General features: G+C 48.0%; 1 protein-coding gene across 1 annotated transcript in view; it reads right to left on the reverse strand.

Annotated features, from left to right (window-relative positions):
* cdh18a (cadherin 18, type 2a) overlaps positions 1-24,789 on the reverse strand; it is a 75,855-nt gene that overhangs the window by 5,913 nt on the left and 45,153 nt on the right. The window contains exons 4-10 of the mRNA XM_062987439.1: positions 22,897-23,016; positions 14,352-14,519; positions 14,039-14,226; positions 12,941-13,194; positions 10,979-11,115; positions 8,892-9,013; positions 7,548-7,662 (exon numbers count right to left, since the gene is read on the reverse strand). Coding sequence (XP_062843509.1) covers positions 7,548-7,662; positions 8,892-9,013; positions 10,979-11,115; positions 12,941-13,194; positions 14,039-14,226; positions 14,352-14,519; positions 22,897-23,016 — 1,104 coding nt within the window. The remainder of the gene's footprint in view (positions 1-7,547; positions 7,663-8,891; positions 9,014-10,978; positions 11,116-12,940; positions 13,195-14,038; positions 14,227-14,351; positions 14,520-22,896; positions 23,017-24,789) is intronic.

A 24,789-nucleotide genomic window follows, 5' to 3' on the forward strand; every position in this document is an offset into this window, starting at 1 on the left:
TCTCTCTCTCTCTGTTATTCTGTTGTTTGTTGTTTATTGACTTGATTTTTTGGGAACAATCACGTCAGGCAATTTATCACAGAGGAGAAACAATTCGAAATGAAAAGGAAGTTTTGAGTGACTGTGGGGTGAAAACCATTCAGGAAGCCGGTTACGTAAGCGAGCGAGCGGCGGGTGGAAGCAGCGGCGTGATGTTTGATTAATTTAAACACAAAGCGTTTTGGAGACGCTCTCGCGGTTGGACGGCGGTTCCATCTCCGGGTGAAACGGCGTGTTTATGATGAACTTTCTCCACCAGCCTGGTTATAAATTACAGGAGCAGCTGTGTGGAAATCTGCTCTCAGCGCTGGCACTCATGTGTCCTGATTTACGCCGGGTTCCTAACGAACGGTCTGATCCGCCGCCCTCGCCGTGCCGCCGCGGAGCCGAGACGCAACCCGCCGTCAAACATCCATCAACTCGCCCCGGGAGGAGCTTTCTGCTGAGAGGAGCCCATTTAATCCTTCTCTTCTCCTCACTGTCTGTCTCCATCTCTCACTTCCTGCCTCTGCTTCTCTTTTCTGGAGCTCCAGGACGGTTAATCGGTGCTGCACAGCCTCAGCCAGCCTGCTTCTTTACTCACTGCAGCTCTCTACACACGGCTGTGTGGGTTTATTTAAATAAAACATGTTAGTATGTGGATTGGCTAATCTAAATTTCTACTCTGTACCCACAACACACATTTTTAGAGTTTTTTATATTATATTATATTATAATATATTATATTATATTATATTATAGAGTATTTTAATATTTTTAGAGTTATACATTGTACTATTTTTATTTTTTATTTTTATGTTCTATTTTTTGTACTGAGTGCTGTACTATCCCTTTGCTGCTGCAACAATGTGAATTTCCCCATTGTGGGACTAATAAAGGATTATCTTATCTTATTTAAAAATATTTACTTTCCTTTATCTCACATTTTAGTCATTTCCGATTCCCGATTGTGAATCTGATCAAGGAGAACCAGATCACCACCATCCAATCTGTGGCCACTTCTCATCACCTGGGTTGGGAGCCATATCATGTTATTTCACTTTCCTCTATTTTTCCTTTTTTAACTTCCTTCTAACCAACCAACCACCCAACCAACCATCCAACCAACCAACCAACCAACCACTCACCCAAACAGCCACCCAACCAAAGACCCAACCAACCATTCAACCAACCAGCCACCCAGCCAACCAACCAACCACTCACCCAACCAGCCACCCAACCAAAGACCCAACCAACCATCCAACCAACCACTCACCCAACCAACCGCCCAACTAAAGACCCAACCAACCATCCAACCAACCAACCACTCACCCAACCAACCGCCCAACTAAAGACCCAACCAACCATCCAACCAACCAACCACTCACCCAACCAACCGCCCAACTAAAGACCCAACCAACCATCCAACCAACCAACCAACCAGCCACCCAGCCAACCAACCGCCCAACTATAGACCCAACCAACCACCCACCCAACCAACCACCCACCCACCAAACCACCCACCAACTCATCCAACCAGTCAATCAGCCAACCAATCCACCAACCAGCCAGCCAACCAACTACCCACCCAACCAACAAACCAACCAGGCAGCCGAGCAACCAACCAACCAACCACCCAACCAAAGACCCAACCAAACAACCACCCAACCAACCAACCACAGACCACACCAACCACCCAGCCAACCAATTTGTTTCACCTTCTTTTATTATTTTCTTTTTTCATTTTCCTCCATCCATCCATTAATCATCCATCCATCCATCTAAGGAGATCGAGTTGTTGGGTTAGAACCACCAAAGACGATAAACTAATTCTTACTAATTTATCTCTTTAAATTCCTTTAGTTCTCTTGATTTTTTCTCTCTCTGTCTCGTTCTCTGCTCTCTGTCTCTCTGCTCTCTCTCTCTCTCTCTGTCTCTCTCTCTCTCTCTCTCTCTCTCTCTCTGTAAGCCATGCGCTGAATGCACGAGCACGCTCGTTACGCCGCAATGTTTATTCTCCGTCTCCGTGGAGCAGATGCACGGCGGGTGAGTGAATGACAAAGCGAGTTAGCGAGAAAGGAAATGTGGCGGGGCGAGCGCATCTTCACGCCGAGGCGGCGTCTCCTCCTGCATGCCAACTACTGTGGGCAAACAAACACCCTGGGGATGCCCAGCCACTCCACATCATCTCCACCGATTCCTCTGGGGACCGGAGGCACACGCTGCACCGCGTAAACGCCAAATACCCACAAACCACCGCTCACCCGGGGCGCATTTTAATCTGATCCTGGCTATAATTTCATATATAAAGGTCTAAAAGTATTCGGACGCCTGACCGTGAGCTTGTCGGGCGTCCGGTTCTAAAAACAAACGGTATTAAAACAGAGTGACGTCTGTGTCTGTGGGAATTTGTGCCCGTTCAGTCAAAAGATGACAGCGCTTGTATGGCTGGTTCCACTCCACAACTGGGTGGAGCTTGCTTTATGGAACAGGACAGGAACGGACCTTCCCTAAACTGTTCGGCTCCTACGGGGTACGGTGGGGTGACCGAATGCACAGACAGACCACAGAACCACCCAGAAAGTTCATCTTTACACTAGATTTAGCAAGTACGTGGGCGGCTGTACCTAATAAAATGCTCAGCAGGCGTAACAAGTGTGCGGCGGTCAGGAGGGGTTCGGATCGTGTCTCGTGGGAGCTCAAGCGTGAGGCGCGGTGAGCAGGAGGAGCGCAAGTGAGGCTCAAAATGAAATTTCTGTGCATAATGAGGCATGGAGGCAGATGGAAAACCACACACATGTGAGTCTGTGCCAGCGCCAGGCTCATGCCAGCTTATGCCACGCGGCGCCCTTCTGACTGGGATGATACTGGCAGCGTGCTAGTCATCAACCGAAACTTGATGTAACTGGAGGAGGGAGGGTCCGGGCACGGCGCTCACAGACACACTCGGCTTGCGGAAGGAAGGTCGGACTCCTCCTGCCATGAAGTAGCGGAGGAATACATACGCTGTGCGGCTCTCTGGGAGACTCCATCGCTTGTGTTTAGAAGCAACCTGTAACTTCACCTTCACGCAACTTCGAGAGGCCGGGTTTTAGTCCGTAGCCATTTTTAATCAACGTGGTCATGGAAGCAGCGGAGGAATTGTAATAGGGAAATGGAAATGACTAAACAGGGGAAAAAACAGGAGTAAGGACGCACGGCGGCACAAACATGAGTGATGTGTTTCTTTAAACTGGAGAACTTTATTTATGCCGCCGCCGCGTGAACCAATTTCACTGTGAAATGAAACGGTCACGCCTATCTGAGCACCTTCTGTTTTTTTCTGAATGAAAGCAGAGATTAATTCTCTTACAGGGAACGGCACTTCCATTCGTTATGCCACCCTTCATGCCAGGCACTGGCGGGCAGCCCGGGAACATTTCTCAGTTCCGACTGAACTAACGGAGCCTCTTGGGTGAGGAGCGAATAAAAAAAACAGCTCTATAATAAGCTGATGAGTCCCGCCCGTCACCACAGAGCCTCCGATCGTTCCATATGATACAGTTTAGAGCTGAGTGGGCGGATGTGGTTCCTGAACTGGCACTGACTGGTACTGAGGTCATACCTTCATCTTTGGGACTGACCAAGACCCCAACTCCTTCATTTGGACTGAGGGGTACTGAGACTATACCTCCTTCTTTGGGACTGATCAGTACCAAGACCCTAACCTCATCTTTGGGATTTGCCAGTACCATGGTCATACCTCCTTCTTTGGGACTGACTGGTACCTAGACCGTAACTCCAGGTCTTTGGGATTGACCAGTACTGAGTACTGATACCATACCCCTTCTTTGGGGGTGACTGGTACCAAGACCCTAACCTCATCTTTGGAATTGACTAATACTGAGGCCATATCTCCTTGTTTGGGTACCAAGACCCTAACTCCGTTATTAGGATTGACTAGTACCAAAGCCATACCTCCGTCTTTGGGATTGACCAGTACCACGGCCATACCAAATTCTTCAGGATTGACAGGCCTGAGGCCATACCATCTTGTTTGTAACCGTCACCAGTACCTTTGAGATTGACCAGTGCCAAAGCCATACCCCTTCTTTGAAGCTGACAGGTACCAAAGCAATACCTCCTTTTTTGGAATTGGCAGGTACTGAGGCCATACCCCCATGTTTGGGATTGACCAGTACCAAGGCCATGCCTCATTTTTGGGATTGACCGGTAAAAAAAGACAGGTACAAAGGCCACACCTCTTTTACTTTGCCTGACAGGTAAAGTGGTCACATATACCTGACCAGGACTTATACAGTGTATCACAAAAGTGAGTACACCCCTCACATTTCTGCAGATATTTAAGTATATCTTTTCATGGGACAACACTGACAAAATGACACTTTGACACAATGAAAAGTAGTCTGTGTGCAGCTTATATAACAGTGTAAATGTATTCTTCCCTCAAAATAACTCAATATACAGCCATTAATGTCTAAACCACCGGCAACAAAAGTGAGTACACCCCTAAGAGACTACACCCCTAAATGTCCAAATTGAGCACTGCTTGTCATTTTCCCTCCAAAATGTCATGTGATTTGTTAGTGTTACTAGGTCTCAGGTGTGCATAGGGAGCAGGTGTGTTCAATTTAGTAGTACAGCTCTCACACTCTCTCATACTGGTCACTGAAAGTTCCAACATGGCACCTCATGGCAAAGAACTCTCTGAGGATCTTAAAAGACGAATTGTTGCGCTACATGAAGATGGCCAAGGCTACAAGAAGATTGCCAACACCCTGAAACTGAGCTGCAGCACAGTGGCCAAGATCATCCAGCGTTTTAAAAGAGCAGGGTCCACTCAGAACAGACCTCGCGTTGGTCGTCCAAAGAAGCTGAGTGCACGTGCTCAGCGTCACATCCAACTGCTGTCTTTGAAAGATAGGCGCAGGAGTGCTGTCAGCATTGCTGCAGAGATTGAAAAGGTGGGGGGTCAGCCTGTCAGTGCTCAGACCATACGCCGCACACTACATCAAATTGGTCTGCATGGCTGTCACCCCAGAAGGAAGCCTCTTTTGAAGTCTCTACACAAGAAAGCCCGCAAACAGTTTGCTGAAGACATGTCAACAAAGGACATGGATTACTGGAACCATGTCCTATGGTCTGATGAGACCAAGGTTAATTTGTTTGGTTCAGATGGTCTCAAGCATGTGTGGCGGCAATCAGGTGAGGAGTACAAAGATAAGTGTGTCATGCCTACAGTCAAGCATGGTGGTGGGAATGCCATGGTCTGGGGCTGCATGAGTGCAGCAGGTGTTGGGGAGTTACATTTCATTGAGGGACACATGAACTCTAATATGTACTGTGAAATACTGAAGCAGAGCATGATCCCCTCCCTCCGGAAACTGGGTCGCAGGGCAGTGTTCCTGCATGATAATGACCCCAAACACACCTCTAAGACGACCACTGCTTTATTGAAGAGGCTGAGGGTAAAGGTGATGGACTGGCCAAGCATGTCTCCAGACCTAAACCCAATAGAACATCTTTGGGGCATCCTCAAGCGGAAGGTGGAGGAGTGCAAAGTCTCGAATATCCGCCAGCTCCGTGATGTCGTCATGGAGGAGTGGAAAAGCATTCCAGTGGCAACCTGTGAAGCTCTGGTAAACTCCATGCCCAGGAGAGTTAAGGCAGTTCTGGGAAATAATGGTGGCCACACAAAATATTGACACTTCAGGAACTTTCACTAAGGGGTGTACTCACTTTTGTTGCTGGTGGTTTAGACATTAATGGCTGTATATTGAGTTATTTTGAGGGAAGAATAAATTTACACTGTTATATAAGCTGCACACAGACTTCTTTTCATTGTGTCAAAGTGTCATTTTGTCAGTGTTGTCCCATGAAAAGATATACTTAAATATCTGCAGAAATGTGAGGGGTGTACTCACTTTTGTGATACACTGTAGTTACAAGGGTCACATTTACTTTATTGGGACTGTTGGGTACTACTGTCATACCCCTTTCCTTTGAACTGATAGGTACATAGGCCACAAATACCACTCCTCTCGCACTGGGACTAGTATACAGGGACCAAAGTAAAACTCCTTCCCTAGGACTGACAGGTTTTAAGGCCACGCCTCATTCCTCTGGACTGTTACCAACACATCAACAAACCACTGATTCGTCAGCACGCGTAAACGCCTCCGTGCTGATCCCTCCGTCGAGACGCTATTCAGCTACAGCACAGCCTGAGGGCTCGAAACCTGCTGAAACCGACCGGATTGAAGCTCTAAAAGCTCCGAAATCAGCGCTCTGAGCTTTCAGGGTCTCAGAGCGTCTGTTCCACGTCTCCCAGATCGCTGAGTTAAACCCTCACACAGGACTGTTCCCATTCCATCATTCCACTCCCACCATCCGTCGCCGGTCCTGAAGCAGCAGGATAATCAGATAGTAGCACAGAGGCTCTTCAGGATCAGAAATTAAAACCTTGATAGTGTTTGTTTGTTCATGTATTGTCTGTTTTACCAGCGTTTTATCCTGGTCAGGGTCTCTGTGGGTCCGATTCACCGGGCGAAAGGCAGGAAACACCCCGGACGGGTCGCCAGTCCATCACAGGGCACCTCGGTACTGTGATTAGGCCTTTTTGCGTCCTGGTAGAAACGAGTTTGTCCTCTGCTGCTGGTGGATCCCTGATTGCAGGTGAGGAGGGTATATTGCTGCCAACGCTTCCTCCAACCTGCGTGCAGCCCTTGCGGAACCCTTCTTTTCACCCATGCACTCAGCACAGGCGCCTCTCTATCTGCTAATCAGGGTCCTTACACAGCATTTGAAGACCCCACCCACATAGTCCGGTCATCCCGCCCTAGCAGAGACGGTGGCCAGTTAGTGTCTGCTGCAGGCACCGCCAATTATGCCCGCTAGATGGCACCCAGCCGACCGGTGGCAATGCCGAGTTTTGAACCGCTCTGGTGTGCTAGTGGAATATCCTGCTGCACGACCCACGTCTTGTCCACGTTTTTTTTATGCGACCTGGGCAACACAAGCAATGCATCTTACTCTCTGTGCTGGTTTACAAGATGTAACGTAAAGCCTCCACAAGGGGGCGTCATGTACAAGTTTATTTCATCATCATTATTATTATTATCGTACGCTACTTCGCTTAGGAAATGCCACTCGTATAGTAATGATAAACCAAAAGGCATCAAGCTTTACACCAACGTTCTTGTTTACCTGGTCAAAAGTATGTGGACACCACTCCTTATTAAGGAGTCTTTCTGGAGGAGTGGAACTGGCTGTCCAACAAGCTCTTGGTCAAGTATCCACATACATTTAGCCATACAGGGTCTGTCTGAAAACCTAGCTCTCTCTCTACACAGACGCATTATATTTCCCATGATCCTACACTCCCGAGAAGAGGGCGTGTCTAAATACTCACATCCCCTAAAATGCTCCTACTGAGGCGCCTTAATTCTGAGTGATGATCTGACTGAATAACGAGGGAGCGCTCCTCATCTGCCTTATGAGCTCCAGGTCGCATTAGAATAGAATCGTACCTTCATTGTCCTTGAGGGTAAAATTGGGGTTGGCTGGAAGGTCCTCTGGTAGGGCGAAGGAGAAGCGCCCGTTAGCGAAGTTGTCTCTGTCTGTAGCCCTGATGGTGTGGATCACCTGTACGATATAAAAAAAACATTTATATTTATTTTAACACGTGTTCCTCTGTCTGTTTCTTCTCTTGCGGGTTTTGAACCCAGCACGGTTTGCGGGCGTCAGGAACAAAACACCCGGTGACGTTTTGTCAGCTCGTTAAGCTAACTGGCTCCGTCTCCCGGGTCACACCTGAGACAGACCAATTATCGCTGTTCACCTGTGGGCGCCGGGCCCAGTTCGTCTGCCGGGGATGGGAACGACGTGGCGCGTCGGTGCCAACTCCATCACGTTCAGAGTTTCACTTCCAGCGACGTGACGGGCTCGTTAGGCGCTACCGCTGCGGCTACGAGAAACACGCGCGCCGCTGTCGCACGTGTCGTTTGTAGCGACTGTCTGGAGGTCGGCGGAAAACAACCGCACCATCACGTACACGCTTCGAACCAAATACGCCGATGTAAACAAATCACGGTAAAACTAAACATTAAAAAATAATAATGATTCATAAATTGAGCGGCTGAGGTGTCTGTTTTGCAGTGCTTGGTATTTGGTATGTTCACCCTTTTTGCTTTAATTATCATGCATTGCATGGATTCCAAAAGCTTCAACTGGACCTTTCTGCCACCACCCCCACCATCCCAAAATCATTTTTAGAATAAGGTGTGTATATGTGTGTGTGTGTGTGTGTTTTGTGGGGGGGGGCGGGGGTTACAAAATGTACAGAGCAACAGACAGGCTACAGTCAGTACGTGTATACCCACTAAGTTCCTCTATATGGTAGGTGAAGCTTATACAATACATTTGCTGTGTTGATCGACCCTTCTGAATGCATCTGGGATGAATTGGAACGCTGACTACCAGACAGACCCTGTCATACAACATTAGTCTATAATACTTTTGAACAAAAGGGCACAAATTCCTGCAGTGATGCTTCAAATATAAGTTGACGGCCATATAAAAGCTGACGGCTTTAGGTTTTCTAGCAGATAGTCCGGCGTCCACATAGTTTTGGTATTTGTATGGCACACTATAGGGCCAAAAGTATTTGGACACCTGACCCATGCTATTAAAATAGAGCAAGGACTATGGAAATTTGTGCCCCTTCAGTCAGAAGACGACAGCATTTGTGCAGCTGGGCGCTGATCTGGGTCAATAAAGTCTCAGTCGATGTTCCAGTTCATCCCAGAGCTGATTAATGGGGCTGAGTTCAGGGCTCTGTGCAGGACGCTGGAGTTTGGTTGGTCAGAACTCACCTGGCCGGGTTTGGCGCTCTCACACACGATGATATCGGCGCCGGTTTTGACGTACGGCCGGTTGTCGTTGACGTCCAGGACCTGAACGGTGACGGGGACGGAGCTCAGCAGCTTGGGATTGTCTGCAAAACAGAGCGGCAGGAAAAGGTCACAAATCCCCATACGCCTCCAAAGTACAACGTTTAGATTTCATTTATTCGTTTCATTGCATTTATAAGCACGATGATAAAGCGAAGAACCGGCGAGCTGCAACAGCGACGTCTGTCTGTCTGTCTATCAATCTGTCTGTCTGTCTGTCTCTATCTATCTATCTATCTATCTATCTATCTATCTATCTATCTATCTATCTATCTATCTATCTATCTGTCTATCTGTCTATCTATCTATCTATCTATCTATCTATCTGTCTGTCTGTCTATCTATCTGTCTATATGTCTGTCTATCTATCTGTCTGTCTGTCTGTCAATCTGTCTGTCTGTCTGTCAATCTGTCTGTCTGTCTGTCTGTCTGTCTATCTACCTGTCTGTCTGTCTGTCTGTCTGTCTATCTATCTATCTATCTATCTATCTATCTATCTATCTATCTATCTATCTATCTATCTATCTATCTATATGCCTGCCTGCCTGTCTGTCTGTCTGTCTGTCTGTCTGTCTGCTGTCTGTCTGTCTGTCTGTCTGTCTAAAATATTGGGACACCCCTTATATTGTACAGAAAATGAGGATTATAAGTTTAGAAACTTAAAAACACTGAGAGTTTGAAACTTGTTTATAATCACAGCGGTTTCCGCGCGGCGTATCCGCATCTCATATTTCTTTATTTTATTTTAACGAGACTTTCGGGGAAGTTCCACAATTTCCGCTCGTTTATTCGCAGACGGTTTGAGAGCGGCGTTTACTGCGGGGACTCTCCGGTGACTCCTGGATGAATTCAGCCGCATAATCGTACCGACGGTAAAGGAATATCAGCGACTCTGGGCTCCGGCGTGGATGTAAATGTCATGAATATTTCAGCGCGGTGCGCGGCTGTGTGGGATTACATTCACATCCGCGCGAAGCCCTGCAGTTCTGGTCCGAACGCGCCTGGAGAAAGTGATAAACGTAAACGTAAGAGGGTGCGGCGCGAACTGCTGACGACGGGTGAAAAATACTCAGCGGTCGATATCACGGCCGGTCTGTAATCACGAGGCGGTGATTGATCGGATCGTGGCGTCGGCGCGGAGCTGAAGGTGGAACAAAGAGACGCGCGATGGCTTAGATAAGCACCGGAGAGAGACGGGGCGAGAGGGGAAATCGATCGCCCCCGTCCACCTTCACACCCAGAGCCACGGCATCAATCCCACCACGCGTCGGTCCCCCGACCAGTCATCTTCTCCGCTCGATAGCTACAGCGCTCCTGCAGCGCCTGTCAGGCAGTGATGGATCTACTGGGCTGAAACGGCACCATCATCATTAGCTGGAGTTCTGTTTGATCTGGTGACGCATCGATACGATTATTTCAGCTTCTGATATCGACTTAAGGAACGCACAAATTCCCATACACACATTACTCTTCCTCTGCTGGAGGCCCTCCTGACACGCCCTCCCTTCTATTGACCTCTACTTATTCGCCCGTACTTCGGTGCATCGGCGCGTGAGGTCGGTCTCGCGTATGGAGAGTCACACGCTGATCTCCATGTTCCTTCACTAATAGTCTATGATACAAAAACTCTTTTGGTCGAAAGGTCACAAATTCCTGCAGTGATGCTTCAAATATATATTGGAAACCTACTTTTAAGCTTCTGCCAGGTTTTCTAGCAGATAGTCCGGTGTCCACATAGTTTTGGTATTTGTACATTACTCTTCCTCTGTTGGAGGCCCTCCTGACACGCCCTCCCTTCCATTACTTCGGTGGTTCAGCACGTGAGGTCGGTCTCACATATGAAGAGTCACACGCTGATCTCCACGTTCCTCCACTTCTGTACAGGGCTACTAACCAGGGTCCTTACACTGCATCGAAGACCCCGCGGCCAGTTTTATCTGAAGCAGGCACTAGGGGGCGCCCAGCAGACTCAAACTCGGAGAGGAAGGTGGGCACACAGTCTTACTTACCAACCTCTGCAGCTTTAACAGTGATGTTGTGCCAGGCGACGTCCTCCCGATCCAAACCGGCCGTGGTTTTGATGAGCCCGGTGTTTTCGTCGATGCTGAACAGAGCTTCTCCATCCTCGCTGTCTTCGATGGAGTACCTGCAATAACAGGACGGATCAGAACGCACGTCACGGATCAGGGACAGACGAGAGTTTAAATCAGCGCCTTCAGTTCAGAGACGAGCGACTTGAACCCCAATAAACAAGCGACCTTTATTATAATGAATAATAAATATTAATTAATATATTCATTGATTATTTTTGTGACACATACAGTGGATGCAAAAAGTATTCAGACCCTGTGATTGTTTAAACACGTAACTGTATCGTGGCTTTCATTCAGAATGCCATGATGCTACCACCACCATGTTTCACTGTAAAAATGAAAGGGTTTTAGCCAGGTGATGTCAGGTGACGTGCCTGTTTTTCCACCAGATTACGGACTAGACTACATAAAACGTCACGCCGAAAGATGCCACCATCAAATCCAGTGGTTTAGGGCAGCGCTCCCCATATAAGATGTAATTTCACGGACTGGTGGAGGCGGGAGGATTTAAAATAGAAGAACTATAGAATGAAAATCAGTGTGAATGCTGAGCTTTTTACACTGCAACGAGACGCTGCTCCCACCTAGTGGTGATAAGAGACAATAACACCAGAAGAGTTTCGGAAATGTAATTGCTCTTGTAGCGTCTCTAATTATTCATTCTTTCTGTGCGGCCCGGTAATAAATGACCCGGTGGTTGGGTGGTTGGGAACCACTGGTTTAGGGGACCAGTAGGAAACAAAAAGTGTTTTTTTTCACACTACAGATTCATTTATGTCCTGAGTGCACAGCAGGGTGTTCTCACCTCGTCTCCATGTATCGATATAAAAGAATATCGGCCGTGATGGTGATAAACTTCAGTAATAAATCTATACGTAGTAAAAATCACAGCGCGGAACACAAACAGAACCCTGCAGTCCAACAGACTTCATCAACTCTGCTTCAAGCGCCAAGGGTTTACGTCCATGCCGGACAAAATGATTGAAACACACTCCTTCGTCCCAAAAAACACCACCCACCCTAAAAAAAAAAAAAAAATACCCCTCTCTTTGCTGCTGCTGCCACCTCCGATCAAAGAGGGTTGATGCTTCTTTTCACCTGCCAGAGGCAGAGTCCTACAGACCGTACTATTACATGTAGATAGGCAAGTACTGCCATCCACGATCAGCCACCCCTCGTGTAGGCACCTCGACCGGTCAGCAGAGACGAGGAACCCTGTTTAACCATCGTCCCTTCCGCTACAGACACACAGCAAATCGTGTGTCTGTGTAGGCGCCCGGTCTGGCTGATAGCAAAACTGAGATACAGCTGAAGCAAGGGGCGGCATTAATTCTGATTTTGTTCCCTAAAATAAATATCTGGTTTGGAATAAGTTCCACCGAAGTTCTGACTGCACCCTGTAACTCCGGCAGCTTGGCAGCAGACGTGAATATTAGTTCCAGCATTTACTGCAAGAGCACAAAACGCCGTCGGTGCGAAAGTGAATATAAAAAAATGTGCACGATTCGCACTTTGGGACGACGAACCGGCAATAAGCTGCAGCGCCGCTCCGAAGACGCGCTCACCACCGAGATCGGATAATCCTCCGCCCTCCAGATCCGATCCGATCGATGGCTTCTTTTTTCCTTTGTTTACTGAACCCACGTCCTGCATCTGACAGCGGCGCCTGACTCAGCTCACGAGGGGCTGGCTAATTAGCTACCACAAATAAACGCGGGTCCGGGATCGGTCCGGCGACGTGACTGGGAACCGCGGCGTGAAGAAGCTGTCAAAGCAAACAGGAAGTGATAAAACTCAGCCCTCACCGAACGTCTCGCACGTTTACCCGCTGCAGAAAGTAACATGGCGCAGAACACCAGCGTGTTATCGTGATCTCACCTGATTTTGCCCCGGGCGTTGTCCGGGTCCTGAGCGGTCACCAGTCCCACGTCGGTGCCGGGCGGGGCGTTCTCGTACACGTCCATGATGTAATAATCCATGGGGAAGACGGGAGGTTCGTCCACGTCCCCCACGATGATCTTCAGAGTGGTGGTGTCCTTAAACGGTCCCAGGTGGGAGAAACGAGGGTCCAGGTGGGTGTTCGCGCCTTCGATGCTCAAGGTGTACGCCTTCTTCTTCTCGTAATCCAAGGGCTGTGAGGAAACATCGCAAGAATCGCCGTCAACGTCAAGATACGTCATTAAAGTTTAACATTTTCTTGCTTTAACTTGTTTTTTTGAAGGAGTTCACGCAATGTTTCCAGTGACACCGGCTACCACACAACCCCAAACCCCCACATCTCCACCTGTGCCCATTCTGGGAATCCATTTTTCTAGATAGGCGTTAACGTTCGTGATGAGGTTGCAGATAGGGTTACCTTCTGATGACACACAAATGTGCCGAATCTACTTTCAAGTGGGTTCTTTGCTGTCGTTTGGATGTTTTTATGTCACCCTACCCCACCCATCCTCATGCAGGCGCTTCGACTGGTCAGCAGAGGTCATAACTGCCCAAGAGACGTGGAACCCAGCACAGCCAATTGTGTCCCTGTCCCTGATTTGTTGGCATTAATAAGCTTTACTGTCAGAGATGCATAGGAACACCGACGGCTGTTGAGTGATTAAAGGTTTGAAGAGCCTAACGAGTCCCAATAAGTCAATTAATGAATTAAACTTCATTCATTTATTTAGTGTCTGTTTTACCACCATTTTATCCTGGTCAGGAACACGGTGGGTCCCAGACAGGTCACCAGTCCAGAAACCAGAGCGCCCGGAAGAAACCCACACAGAAACAGGAGAAAAGGGAGAATATGCTAACTCCACACAGAAAAACCCTGGCTGAGAGGCTGGGGATTCAAACCCAGGAACTTCCCACTGTGAGGTGACAGTGCTACCCACCGAGCAACCGTGTTCCTTTTAAACAATCAACCAAATATCTCATTATAACAGGGGTTCCAAAACTTTTGCACACAGGCAATGGATGGTGTACTCTGCTGACCTTTTTGAGGGCGATGACCCCCTCCCTCTTATCGGCGTCGGTGGAGATGGAGAACACGGCGGCTCCGTCCTCGTTGACGATCCTGTAGTCCATCTCGGCGTTGATTCCCAGGTCGTCGTCGTCGGCTTTGATTTTCCCCACGGCTTTTCCAACCTGAGCCGACTCGGGCACGTACAGCTGGTAGTTCTCTGGAACGAAACGCAAACGGCGTCAAAAACGCCGCCCCCCTCCGAAAAGTTCGGCAAAACGTAAAACCTCCAGCCACAAAAACGCAACCCGAGAGCCGATCAGAGGAGCGTAAACCGTTACCTACTTTGAGGAAACCTGGGCGGATTGTCGTTGACGTCGGTGAGGGTGACGTTGACGGTGGTGGAACCCGACAGACCCCCCACAGAGCCGGCCATGTCTTTGGCTTGGATGATGACGGTGTACATCTCTCTGGTTTCTCGGTCCATGCTGGTCAGCGCCGTCCGGACCACACCTACAAACGAGAGAGAACACGATAACATGATAATGATAAAACACCTATAAACATCCGTGAGGGTCCAAATGTGGTGGTTAAAGTACTGGACTAGTAATCAGAAGGTCATTGGTTCAAGCCCCAGGCCTGCTAGTTCCTTGCTCCTGGAAGGAGTGGAGACTGTTAAAGCCGCAAATGGAGAGGAAATTCCATATGAATCTATACAGCCTTGAAATAAGCGTATGGGGTTGGTGTCCACAAATTTTTGCTCATCCAGGGTACATCATCAGTCTTTCAGTCTTACATTAAGTCTGCAATGAAACATTGGCCACACTGTCTACAGTCGAGCAGGCTTCACAATAATAAACGTTCCTGCAACAGACTTCAGTCCAGCTTGAAGGTGCCAACGTCTTTTTTTATTCTATTTTTATTATTATTATTTTAAGCAGAGGATTTATTTTTACCTGCACAGAAGCCTTCAATCACATGACCATGTAAAGCTTGCTCGACCGTGGGCAGTGCAGTGCAGCCAAGCTGAATCTAAATATTTAAAGTTATAAGAGACCCGTTTGCATTTTGGACCTTTTTTTGCTAGTGTTGCAGACTGGCACTGCCCCATACAACGGGTATGAAATCATTGGTTGCTTCTTTACACCAGCCAGCGGTGGATTCTTGACCAGACAGCAGGTGGTGCTGTGGTGGTTAAGAAGAAACCCTATTAGACCCTCCATCCCTCAGGCACAGCTAGTTGTACAGCCAAAGCCTTGAATTTTAAAACTCCTCTGTGACGTCTGTGCCAACCTGTTGCCCTGGCATTGTTTAGCGGAAATCATGTGGACCACCCTCACACACACACATACACACACACACACACACACACACACACACACACACTGCTGGTAACTGAACCGGTTGCTGTAGTAGCATTGTTTACAAACACCCACATTCCATCATGTTCAATCACTGACGAACCCGGATATACCCGCCATACACACACACACACACACACACACACTTCCACACACCCACACACACGCGCACACACACATGCACACACACACACACACGCGCACACACACACGCAGGACGGCAGATTGCCGAACGTTACACAGAGCGCCGCGCTCTCTCCTGACAGCGTGTGAATGCAGACAGGTTGTGTTAATAATTAGCTGTTGGGATTTCAGGATCTCGTCTCCAGCTGACATTCAGATAAATGAAATTCTTTGATATGTAGATACGCCAAACGCGCCGTTAAATCCCTTTAACTCTGCAATGTGGTAACGTTTCACATTTCAGACTTCTGAACGGGAGACTTTAAAAGGTTAGGAAAAGGTTTAGCAAGGTACAGAGGTCACCCAGAACTCGGAGAGGAACCGGAATGCCCACCTAAACTTTATCTTATAATATAGAACATCATAAATAACCAGAATTACCAAAACTCTCCCAAAATATAAGAATCAACCCCCCATAAAAATAAACCAACACCCCTCCCAATACACAGGAACCAACCCCCCAACACCCCTCTCAATATACAAGAACCAAACCCCCTAACACCCCCCCCCCAATACACAGGAACCAACCCCCCAACACCCCTCTCAATATACAAGAACCAAACCCCCTAACACCCCCCCCCAATACACAGGAACCAACCCCCAACACCCCTCTCAATATACAAGAACCAAACCCCCTAACACCCCCCCCAATACACAGGAACCAACCCCCCAACACCCCTCTCAATATACAAGAACCAAACCCCCTAACACCCCCCCCAATACACAGGAACCAACCCCCCAACACCCCTCTCAATATACAAGAACCAAACCCCCTAACACCCCCCCCAATACACAGGAACCAACACCCCAACACCCCTCTCAATATACAAGAACCAAACCCCCTAACACCCCCCCCCCAATACACAGGAACCAACCCCCCAACACCCCTCTCAATATACAAGAACCAAACCCCCTAACACCCCCTCCAATACACAGGAACCAACCCCCAAACACCCCTCTCAATACACAAGAACCAAACCCCCTAACACCCCCCCCAATACACAGGAACCAAACCCCCTAACACCCCCCCAATACACAGGAACCAACCCCCCCAACACCCCTCTCAATATACAAGAACCAAACCCCCTAACACCCCCCCCCCAATACACAGGAACCAAACCCCCTAACACCCCCCCCCCCCAATACACAGGAACCAAACCCCCTAACACCCCCCCCCCAATACACAGGAACCAACACCCCCAACACCCCTCTCAATATACAAGAACCAAACCCCCTAACACCCCCCCCCCCAATACACAGGAACCAACACCCCCAACACCCCTCTCAATATACAAGAACCAAACCCCCTAACACCCCCCCCCAATACACAGGAACCAACCCCCCAACACCCCTCTCAATATACAAGAACCAAACCCCCTAACACCCCCCCCCCAATACACAGGAACCAACCCCCCAACACCCCTCTCAATATACAAGAACCAAACCCCCTAACACCCCCCCCAATACACAGGAACCAACCCCCCAACACCCCTCTCAATATACAAGAACCAAACCCCCTAACACCCCCCCCCCAATACACAGGAACCAACCCCCCAACACCCCTCCCAAAACACAAGAACCAACCCTCCAATTTACAAGAACCAACCCCCCATATTATAAACAAAAACCCCCAATACACAAGAACCAAACCCCCCAACACCCCTCCAAAATACACAAGAACCAAACCCCCCAACACCCCTCCCAACATCCCCAACACCCCTCCCAATACACAAGAACCAAACCCCTCCTAATACAAGAACCAATCACCCCAACACCCTCCCAAAATACAAGAACTAAACCCCCCCAACCCCCCTCCCAATACAGAAAAACCAAACCCCCCAACACCCCTCCCAATACACAAGAACCAAACCCCCAACACCCCCCAATAAAATTATTTCTTTTCTCATATTTCTATCACCACCACCTTCATCATCATCTTCATCACTTTTATTCTGCAGCAGGACCTGAATCAAGCTGCATTCAGGTCCCCCCCCCCCCCCCCAGACACACACGCCGCTGAGCTAAAACGGATTAGCATGCGGAGTGAAGCCGAATTCCTCAGCGACTCCCTGATCGATATCTGCAGTGAGCTCCGTGCTGCAGCTATAACTCCTGCAGATGAGTCCACGTAGCGTCGCGGCGCTACACGCACGCTCCGCGTCTCTAATAGCATCTGTTAGCCGAGCATCAGACCCGTAACCGACGAGCGTGGAAAACCAGGCGGTGACAAACGGCTTCCTCGCTCGGCGTCATTAAACCAGTTTCATTTAGCTAGCGTCCACGCCCCGCGTCGCGCTAATATACGACGTTGCCTGAGATTTTAGCCAAGGTTAGCGCGCCTTCCCTTTTCATTATTTCATAGCTGACCAGGTAACCTTGAGAGATACGAGGCGCGGCCTTCCCAAGGCCCTTTAAAATGCATCCGTAACGCCGGTGAAAAAAGTGAGTCGTAAATTTAATGAGGTGATGCTGGGCTCAGGGACGAGGACACACACACACACACACACACCTACACACACATATAGATACACCAATCAGCCATAACATTAAAACCACCTCCTTGTTTCTACACTCACTGTCCATTTTATCAGCTCCACTTACCATATAGAAGCACTTTGTAGTTCTACAATTACTGACTGTAGTCCATCTGTTTCTCTACATGCTTTGTTAGCCCCCTTTTACCCTGTTCTTCAATGGTCAGGACCCCCGCAGGACCCCCACAGAGCAGGTATTATTTAGGTGGTGGATGATTCTCAGCACTGCACTGACACTGACATGGTGGTGGTGTGTTAGTGTGTGTTGTGCTGGTATGAGTGGATCAGACACAGCAGCGCTGCTGGAGTTTTTAAACACCGTGTCCACTCACTGTCCACTCTGTTAGACACTCCTACCTAGTCGGTCCACCTTGTAGATGTAAAGTCAGAGACGATCGCTCATCTATTGCTGCTGTTTGAGTCGCTCATCTTCTAGACCTTCATCAGTGGTCACAGGACGCTGCACATGGGGCGCTGTTGGCTGGATATTTTTGGTTGGTGGACTATTCTCAGTCAAGCAGTGACAGTGAGGTGTTTAGGAACTCCAGCAGTGCTGCTGTGTCTGATCCACTCATACCAGCACAACACACACTAACACACCACCACCATGTCAGTGTCACTGCAGTGCTGAGAATCATCCACCACCTAAATAATACCTGCTCTGTGGGGGTCCTGCGGGGGTCCTGACCATTGAAGAACAGGGTAAAAGGGGGCTAACAAAGCATGTAGAGAAACAGATGGACTACAGTCAGTAATTGTAGAACTACAAAGTGTAGAAACAAGGAGGTGGTTTTAATGTTATGCCTTATCAGTGTATTTTATATCATATATAACTGATTTATTACACCTGTTAGTGATTGTTACAGCCCTGAACTGTGTTGAGGTGTTTGAACTGTGTTGAGGTAATCAGCGTAATCCACCTTATGAGTTCCATGTCGCATTAGAATCCTCTCTACTGAATCAGCTGATCAGGTTGGCAGTAGGGGAGCAGGGCGGGTCACCAGGTTTTAGGACAGACTCTGTGTTTATGCACGCAGATGCTCTAACATGCCAGAACGAATAAACCTGTGGTGGGGTTTTGCCCCAGAGAATGCCAGACGTGTTCCACCTCACGCCTCCACAGCAGATCCCACCTGCCAGGACTGGACATTTCAGCGCACCGTCAAGCGAAAAACCCCAAAATGTTCCTGTTAAAGAGGTTTTTTTGTTTTGCTACAGGCAACAACAGCTCCTAAAGTAAAGCGAACAAACAGGGCTGGACAGCAGCGCAGAGAGGGGTGAAAAGTTCCCCCCGGACTGAGGAGCACGGAGGCGAGAAAAAAGAGCTTTCAAAGTTCTCGCTTTAGATCGGAAGCCTGTGAGGTCCTGTCAAGGTGCGTTAGCGATTAGCGTCTGTGTTTATGCTAGCACCTGGAGGTGGCCTGGGGGTAAGTGCTTCTCATTGGCTGATATAAAAATATAGAAGGTGGTAAATCATCAAGGTTCTCCACATCTGATGTTCGGTCAGCTCAATTCCACACTGATATGGACAAAAGTATATGGACGGCCCTTCTAATTACTGAATTTAAGGGGTTCCAGCCACAACGATTGCAGCAACAGTTTAGGGAAGATCCTTAAAGACCTCAGCCCTATCAAACAGCTTTGGAATGAACTGGAACATCAACATCAGCACTCAGATGTTCCACTGCTCAGCAGTTGTTCTTGCTGAAAAGATCACATTTTATTTTAAGACCATCGTTTAGACATGGGACGTCCGACAGGCTGGTGATCAGGTGTTCCAATACTCAGTACTCCTCTTCATATAGTGTGTGATCCACATCAAATATAAAACTTTGGTGGCCTTAAACGTGGCCTCTTCTTCTTTTCAAAAATGGAGCTATTTAATACTCATAAGTGACATGAACACAGACGACAGGAGAGATGGACGGGGGATTAGCAGCTGATGGAAAGCCACCAGAGAAGCTGCTACCGCTACGACACCTGAGAAAATCTGTGCTTCAGCATAACCAGCTAATAGGTTTCTGTGGGAGCAGAACGGACCCCTGATACCGCCGAGCGACAGCGCCGAGAGTGCTTTTCTTATTCTGAGGAATTATTTATTTATATGACAAAGAACATCCAGTAGGACCTGCAATGTGTCAGAAGATATGAGCATCTCTGATGGTCTGGAACGATCGATCAGATGGAAGTTCACACGCTCTTCAGCCCTGAGTGACAGAAGTGTGTAGAACAGAACCTCCAGATACAGTTTTATTGGACCTGACAAGGTCCACGGTCGTTTTGGAACGAGGCGGTTACGAACAACAACAACAAAAATAACAGCCTATCTGAATCTTGGACAGACTAAAATACAATATACAAGCATAATGTTGTTTCTTACTAAATATGATCTTTCTTTATTAACATGAAAAGAATTTGATACACTGAATGTGTGCATTAAAGCCAAAGATTCATAAATTAGCTTTTACAGAGCACACATCAGAAGAATCAAAAGCCTGAACGCGAACGAGCGACGTGAACCGACTCAGTTCGCGATTCAAACGTCACGAAAGGCTGAATGAGGCAAGGTGGAACCGCGACCGGGATCAGTGTGTACACTGCTCGTTTCATCAACACCCAGCACACGATCGCAGTCCCGATTCTTCTCGTTTAACCCTAACTCCAAAATGGAAAAACCAAATTGGTCTGGGAATCGCTTTGAAAAAGACGAGTGTACAAACGAGAATGCGGATTACAGATCCGATGTCGATAAAAGTTAACTTATTAAAGCTTTAATAAAGAGAGATTTACAAGCATGAAAGTGCGGAAAGGAAACATCGGACTTATCTTAAAAGGATATATCTAGCACAAGATAAATGACTCGGAATCGAACTGTTCTTCAGACTTTGCTGAAAAAACGCGGGAGTTTGTTGTGGATGGGATTTGTAGTTTTACTAGAACTACTACTACTATGGTGTCCATACGGTGTTTTAGGGTAATCACACTGGGTTTTTCATCCGTCTCTTCGCAGTCCGGCGCAATGCCTGGACGGACACGTATTCGTCCAACTTTGGAAGTGATGTAACGATCATTAATTAATTCGCCTGTTGTTGGCTTACGAACACGTCAAAAGAAACGACTTGTATTTAATTGGTTTAAAGCCGCCACTTTCTGTGAGGACGTCCACCACTTTATTGTGGAACGTCCATCCTTGAAATGCTGTTTAATTACTACGTTTTAACCATTCACGCTGTCGACACGCCAAAACCAAAAACACCGCCCAGCTCTGAGTGGTCACTCAGCACCCGAGTCATCTGGAAGATACAGGAAAGATAAATTTCATGATTTTTGTACTAAAGTATCACAAGTTCTCCTTTTTGGCGTCTGATGTCCTCCTTTTTGGGGTCTGATCTCCTTTTTGGCGTCTGATGTTCTCATTTTTGGGGTCTGGTATCCTCTTTTTTGGGGTCTGATATCCTTCTTTTTGGGGTTATGGAAGTGTAGTTACCCTAACTACTACTACTACTAGGGCCAGTGATAGCTCAGTGGTTAAGGTACTGGACTAGTAAACAGAAGGTTGCCGGTTCAAGCCCCGCCACCACCAAGTTGCCACTGTTGGGTCCCTGAGCAAGGCCCTTAACCCTCAATTGCTCATTGTGTAAGTCGCTTTGGATAAAAGCGTCTGCTAAATGCTGAAAATGTAAATGTAAATGTAAATGTACTAGCTCACCCCACTAGAATTATGATGCCAACTGTACCCTTTTTTACAAGATTTGGCTGGACCATTTTGCTCCAAGATCCAAAAATGATCGAGTTTTAGCTCCCTACAAACTTCTGATCTCAATAATTATGAGAGGTTTCCATACATGTTTGGACACACTGCACGTGTTCTATTCAGGTAATCACAGTAAAAGCACAGTGGCAGAAATACAGCGTCTGTAAACTTTAACCTATAGCTCCCATTCTTAAAGTGTGCCACTCTCCACCAACCAGACCTGGCGCTTTCACTCATTTTCGGCAGACGCCAGACAACCAAGACTCGAGTTCAAGTCCCATTCAACGTATAATCGATGTTCTTTCGGTCACGGAACCATCCATCCCGCTAGCTCACGTCCCTTCTCCCGCTGCCTTACACAATCCCAGCACTTTATGCACTCAGTGGGCTTTACAGACATTTACAGAAAAGCTTTGCTCTCAAAGACACGCCAACAAAAGGCGCATTCGGCAAATAGGAGGGAGGGGAGCGCTCGGAGGCTCTTCTTATTTCCTTCAGAGCACAGAACAGCGAGCCTGAAAGCTCCTTCACAATGAGAGAAGCCGTCAATTATAGTCTGCAGAGGCCGGCACAATAACCTCCGAGACAAGAAGGTTGTTTAATGGGCTCCCTGATGCTCGGGTCCTGAGGGTCTGCCCGCCGCTGCAGTGGGCTGACTCACTCGCTGATTACTTTTTTCCCTTTTTTTTTGGTGGAAAAACACCGATTTGACATTTATGATCAGCACAGGTGCCTCCTTATCGCCTTCCAGCTCAACAATTTCCACCAGTCGGGTGAGAAATATGAGGTAGATGTGCTCAGATCTGTGCTCTGCCTCTGTAACGTGACTTTTGGGGCACGTCTTTGGAAGACGTGACGCAATAAGGTGAGAAGGCGTCAGAATAAAGGAGGGGAAGAGCGATGGGCACCCTTCCTAAAGGGGCATCCTCCTAAAATTAAGGTGCTGGAAATGGTTTCATACTGTAAACTGATGCCCTTGAAGATCTTTTATACAATCGACTGACAAGCCTGAGGCGTAAATAAAAAACGGATCAAGATAGCAAGCTGATTTTACGTACCAGTTTTGGGGTCGATACTGAAGTACCCTTGGCCCTGCAGGATGCTGTAGACGATCCTCGCGCTGTTTCCGTACGTGGGATCGTCGGCGTCTGTGGCAGTGATCTGGATTACCGAAGTTCCTACGAGTAAGAACACAAGAAATAATATCAAGAGGCTATTTTTAGAAAGTGCGACTATCAAGCCGGAGCCGGCGAAGCCTGGCGCTTCCCATCAGGGTGCCAGTTTTAATGCATCTTCCACTGCTTAAGGTCAAGATGCCTGTTTATACACTTCCAAGCATAGCAACAGGGCATCAAGGGCACTCGGGCGCCTCCGGAGCCTGATTATTGATATTTATGGAAGCGCCAAATGGTAAAAATTGGCCTTTCCATGTCAGTTTAAGCAGCACCCAAGCTTTGGACTACACTCTCTTTTCCAAGAAGAAACACCCTTTAATGCAGCTAGGAAATCCAGCCGTGGCTGCTCAGTAGTAAAGTTCAGAAGAGACCAAAAGGTCCTTCAACTTGGGAATTCCTGAGGTAAGAAAACATCTACTTGCAGTGGGTACCGTGAGAATCCACAACCTTTTAAATCTGATTCCACTTTCTATAAGCAGCTCAGAGTCTCTTTCATGGTAAAGAAAAATAGAGAAACGTCCTGGCAGGAAGAGCCTGGTGGCTAAGTGATATAGGCTTTGCCACCCTTAACCCTGAAGCCAACTGCTCTGGGAACACTGTACCCTGCAGACCCCGCCTGCTGACCCTTTCTTCCTTTCAAAAACCACCTATTTACACCCGGTGATTACTCGTGGGTATAAAAAACACAACCCCTTCCGATATAGCTGCTCCTGCAGAAGTGCTGAAGCAAAGAAAGTTCCATCAACACCAATTACTTGAGCCAGCAGGTTCCTGCACCCAGGCTGTAGAGCGCCGGCTCACACAGCGCCCGATTTCTATCGTGTTTCTTGATTGGGCGGTGAAGAATGTGAGAGATTTGGAGGATGTGTGAGCAGGTTGTGAGCAATCGATCGCTTCAGAGCTGGAAATTGGATAATCGATATCGATAGGAAGGAGGTCCGGGAGCAATTTGCACAATTAGACAAAGTCCCAAGTCAGACAAAAACTCTCATCTCTCATTTATCTTCAGTCCTGGTCACGGGCTTGGTAGGACGAGCACGTGGCATCACCACCGACATGGATGAAGCCGCCGGATGCCGAAGTCCGAACACTGAAGTCTTTCCACAGACTTTCACTCAATTCAGGAAGAAAGTCTCAGCAGGTGTGGCGGATCACACCACCCACTTCGTATTATTCTGACTCTCAAAAAAGCACCAGTGCCTTATCCTCAACCTGACACTAGGGGTCACTGTCGCAGCAGCAGGACGGTGAATCCACCGGCCCCCCATATCTCCAACAGGACCGACTGAGTCTGTTGAGTGCCGGTCAGAAAGGTGTCAAGCCTGAAGGCCACCTAAGAAAGATGACCTCTAAGGTATGACTTGGACTTCGTTGGCACCAGGATGCATCGTAGGACGCATCATACAGGATAAACCTCATAACATGTAGAAGTCAAAGGGCGTGCCTGTGACGTCCTGGTACCAGATACTACAGGACTCCTTCTGATATCTTGTGGAGGCCATATCTTGGCCGGTCTGTATTTTGGCTCATAAGTGCATATGAATGCGCTAGTGTTTTCTACCAGTCCAGTCATGTGGTGGAACTGCATGTCTGACACCACTTTTGGCATCCAGGTTGGATCCTGAACTCTCAGAGTTTATATCTCAGCTTTGCTACCGGTTGGCTGGGCGCCCCTAGCGGGCACGATTGGCCACTAGTCCGCTGGGTGGGAAAAGGCGGGACTAAAAAGTGGGTGGGGTCTTCCTCCTGTACAGAAGTGGAGGAACGTGGAGATCG

This window comes from Trichomycterus rosablanca, chromosome 25, assembly GCF_030014385.1.
Source record: "Trichomycterus rosablanca isolate fTriRos1 chromosome 25, fTriRos1.hap1, whole genome shotgun sequence".
NCBI classification, from domain to species: domain Eukaryota; kingdom Metazoa; phylum Chordata; class Actinopteri; order Siluriformes; family Trichomycteridae; genus Trichomycterus; species Trichomycterus rosablanca.